Source organism: Montipora capricornis, chromosome 6 (genome assembly GCF_036669925.1).
Source record: "Montipora capricornis isolate CH-2021 chromosome 6, ASM3666992v2, whole genome shotgun sequence".
NCBI lineage: Eukaryota > Metazoa > Cnidaria > Anthozoa > Scleractinia > Acroporidae > Montipora > Montipora capricornis.
The window spans coordinates 8,212,382-8,216,905 of NC_090888.1; the positions used below are offsets into that span (position 1 = coordinate 8,212,382).

Below are 4,524 nucleotides of genomic sequence, written 5' to 3' on the forward strand. Positions count from 1 at the left end.
GATAGTTAAATAGCTTGTAAAATTTGCAGCTGAATCAGTTAATTTTTAATACAAGTGTAAAAACAGCACCTGATTTTTTAATTGGCCATTGGTTAATAATACCCTCACACTTTGAACTTAATTTTGCGAGAAATGTGTACTTTTCCCCAAGGTTGGAACGAATGGGATTTGCTCCAGATAGCCTAGCAATTAAATTAATCAGGCAGGTCGCTGGACTACATTTTCGGAATCGTCGCCATTTTGTTTTCATTGATGAAATCGTGACTAAAGTTCCCGATAGTAAGTCCAAAGTAATTTACTCTAGATGCTTCGAAAACACTTTCTTTTTCCGCAACTGGTGCTAAAATTTACCATCTCGTGGATTTACGTAAATATATACAAAAGCGGATTCGACACGTTAACTTTACCTTTCTGGCAAATAAATTTACGATATTTTAAAGTCGTCCAAGAGGCAATAAGCAACAAGTCCACATAAAGCTTTTCAGTGTTGTAACTCAATTAATGTAAATAAAAACCGGAATAATGATTCTTTTCAGTAGATTGCAATTAATCATTTCTTCCGATTCATCTTTTGTTCTTCACAAGTATGTAAGTGTCTCGAGAACAACCGCTGGCTGGACAAGGATGGACTGAGTTTCTGCCTGAAACCGAAATCTCGAATGATGAAATGATGGTCAAAATTCTTCAAGCTGAAGGCCATGAACAGAGTGCGTAGGGGCGGCAAACTTTACAATTACGTGTGTTTGGAGTGTTTTTTTTCTGTTAAACTCCGCCAACAAACAATATCTAACAAATCATTCTTAATGCCGAAAGCAAAATATTTCATGATATTACAACTGCCAGCTCAGAAGATTTCTATGTATAAATTACAATCAAAATATTTGAAATAACACATTGAGTCGTATTGCACTTGATTTCACCAGTTTAACACCATGACGTAGTTGTCTGTTAAAGATTCTATTTGGATCTTGGGTAGTTGCTAGCTCAGTTTTGTTTTGTTTATAAATTTTACTTAGTGATTTAGTTTTTGTTGTTTACTACCAAGGAAAAACTTTATTTTATTTATTGAATATACCCCAGTTCCTTCGACGACAGGCGCTTTGCTTTTTCCACAAAAACTTGAAACGTGTCACTTTCAAATGAGATTTTTAGTATTAATTAAAAATTACCTCCAATTTTGTTGCTGAAAGGCGCTTACAAGTACGACAAATATTGACCTCTTCTTCTGCCAAATCTGACTCAAACAGAGTTGTTTTATTTTCTAAATCCTCATATGAAAAGTCAACGCTCATTCAAAGTAGTTTACCTTTGAAATAGATCAGGATCTAGGTTTGTTTTAAACAGTGATTAATTTGCGGGGGAAAACAACACATTAACCAGGAAACCACAATTAATGATCGATCTATGGCTTTATTCAAAATTCTGAGACGATTATCATCTGCATTACAATCTTTTTAAAATTATGGCATAAAGTGCACACCAACTTAAAGTCTCCGTAGATCTCATCGAAAGCCCTCACGCGGGGCGTAGCTTTGTTTATGAACTATTATAGGAAAAAACATAATGTCGAAATATATCTAGCGCTCATTTCGGGCTTGCAAATAATCATTCATTTCCTTAAATTAAACTGTAGCTTAGTTTCGATTAGTTGATAATCGGCCAAATGAAAACTAAATAAGCCTGAACTGAATTGACGTATCAGCAAAATATACATTTGTCGCCAATAGACTTGGAAAAAATCTAATTCACCTCATGAAATAATTTAAAGCTATTAGCGGTTATTTCTTATCGATATGTAGATTAACAAATCTGTTCTTATTGATACATTATTTGATCGTATATCCCACCGTTTATATCTTGTTTAACTTTCCATAGGGGAGAACGTATCTTCTCTATAAAAGAAAATTACTCAGTGTACAGATCGAACAGCAATTTGCTCAATACATCATAAGGATTCCTTAAAACAGGAATAAATTTCCAAATTCAACATAGTCGATATTTTTTAATTATATTTTACACTTTGCTCTTGTTTTCGATTCCATTCAATAATAGATAAATCTAATCTTAACGATAAATTAATAGTTTCACTCGCAACCAGTCATTTGTTGCAAAGCCGGCTACAAACAGTATTCTGTCACTTGACTGTTCAAATTCTTTGCAATGATTTGGTGACGTTTAATTCACCAAATATCGATTTTCATCACCGAGAGAGGGAAAGCAAAGAAGTTTCTCCATTTTTAAAAGTCTAACTTGACAAGAGAATAAATCTTGATTAACAGGCAAGACGGTAATTGTACGGAAATATGAGCTTCGTTGATTCAGATCCACGATGGCGATCATAGGCGGTTACTTGAGGAAGATATCCGCCAGAGTGGATCGGGTAGGAGTTGTACACAAGACTTGCCTCAAAGGGTCGGGAATACACGGGCAAAACCAGTCCTGTTTCTCTCTGCCCTCTGTCAGGAGCTAACAAACTTGCCATGTCAAACGACTTGCGCTTTTCTTGAGAAACTTCAACTTTCTCGGACGCGCTCTCATCTCCTTCGTTCTGTTGTTCATCTTTGACAGTTACTGTACATTCCAGAACCTCCTCTGGTTCTTCGGAACCTGTTCCCACCTCTTCGCTGCTTTCTGCTTTACAGATAACAACTTCTTCTTTGGATGATTCACTAGACGTTCTTCTGCTCTTGTGGGAGCGCTTTTGGATCCTTCTTCTCCTGAAGTCTCCGCGTCGAAAGTCTTCGTAATACAAAGAACTGATGGCCCAGAAATGGCCCTTCCCGTTTGGACTGCGACCGGCTTTGACGAAGCAATCGTTCAGGGAAAGGTTGTGGCGAATGCTGTTTCTCCAGCCAGTTCCTTTGTTTCTGAAGTATGGGTAGTGAGTAAGAATATAGTTGTAAATGTCACTCAAAATGAGTTTTTCTTCTGGCGAGCTTAGAATTGCTTCAGCGATCAGACCGATGTATGACTGGCTCGGTTTCTCTTCGTCAGAATAAGGTGCGAATCGGAATTGACTAAAGCGTTCTTTCCAGAATGATGGATAAACTGGACTTCCGAAGGAGCCGCACATAGGCCAAATTGGTGGACTTGTCGGCTTCAAAACATGATCCATTGCCGATGGCCCGAATGGGGAAGAATATGGCCCCCATACCGACCAGAAATGACGAGAAAGATGCATTTGGCTGGGGTTGCCAGGTCTCCACTGGATATCAACATCTCTCTCTTCATCGACTTCACAGGATGGCGACTTTGGAGTTGAGACTGGCGAGAAGGCGGATCCACTCACTTCTGTTGACGAGATCATGATTCTAATGGATCTCAAATGTTGACTGGTGCTGTTTCTTGTGTTGAGTCTGTTAAATTGTTGTTGGTCGCTCGATGTTGCTTGCTTTTTGTATTGAGTGCAATTGTTGTATTGTGATTTGATTGGCTGGCAGTGTATCAATATCTCGACTGAATAATGCTAATGCTACTGGTCGGTATTGCATTTTGTGTGGCGGTTCCAACGTACACTAATTCCTATCCCCGCTAAGACATCGATATGGTCACGTAGCAATCAAAACAATTCTTCCCGTCAAAGACAGAGAGCCGTTTCCGTGTTCGTGTAAACATTTCGATCGAAGAAGCCCCAACGCCGCGCGCCTCCAAGGAAAGGAACGCGGGATATTAAGGAACGAGACGATGAAATTTCGTTTAAACATCCACGCCCCTAATTGTTTGCACTGGTCGCTAGCAAGGGTGATACAACACGTATACTATGATTTCCTGTCAAAACACGTCTCTGTTTGTTATTTTCTTAGTGGGTGGCTCAAGGAACTTTCATTGTTTGCAGGGATGTAGACGATCTCATGAAGTGTACATTGTGCAATGATAGTATTGCGTTTCTTGAGAGGGTGGACGCAACCCTTGGTGCGAGTTTAGCTTCTAGCATCTTTAAGTCGTTTTTTTTTTCTGCCACTGCGCTCTTTCGCTTGTGACACAAACAAAGCAATTAATGAATAGCGAAATATTGCCTTGCAATCTCTTCATGCCTGGCGCACATTTTGGAGCTCAAATGGAACGCCATGAATTAGCCCATGATTTTCTGTGGTCAAGAAGGGAAAAGATAAGCTTCAAAGACCCCTCAAGTCGCGAAGCAGGAAAACCCTTGCCCAAAGGAAACGAAACGCATTAGCACAAGTAGTGGGGCACTATTTTTTTGAAGTACTTTTTCCGGCTTTTAAAATCATTTCATTCTTTCTCATCCCATTTATCCATCAAATGGCATCCCCTCCGCGAATTATTTCTCCACACAATCAACGATACACGTCACCGATTTTAGAGTAGATCTTGCAGTGTTCACCACTCGACAACAATTGATCAAAGCCACTAATAGTCATGTTTTTTTGCGTGGTTTTGAATAACCCATTAGTTCATTTAAATAAACTATGGAAGCGTATTGTTCTCCGAGTATTCCGTGGGATTTAAAGCGTGAAGCGCAATTGGTGTCCATTGTTAGCTATGCGCTAAGATTAATAACCT

At 39.0% G+C, this 4,524-nt stretch overlaps 1 protein-coding gene across 1 annotated transcript; it reads right to left on the reverse strand.

The window, feature by feature from the left end:
* Positions 1 to 1,390: 1,390 nt before the first annotated feature.
* On the reverse strand, positions 1,391 to 3,374 carry LOC138051391 (forkhead box protein Q1-like). Its single transcript, XM_068897580.1, has one exon. It carries the CDS (start codon positions 3,305 to 3,307, stop codon positions 2,273 to 2,275), a length of 1,035 nt encoding a protein of 344 aa, XP_068753681.1. The 5' UTR covers positions 3,308 to 3,374; the 3' UTR covers positions 1,391 to 2,272.
* Positions 3,375 to 4,524: the final 1,150 nt, after the last annotated feature.

Coding starts and splice junctions, on each gene's coding strand:
- LOC138051391 (XM_068897580.1), bottom strand. CDS start 3,307: ATGATCTCGTCAACAGAAGTGAGTGGATCCGCCTTCTCGCCAGTCTCA.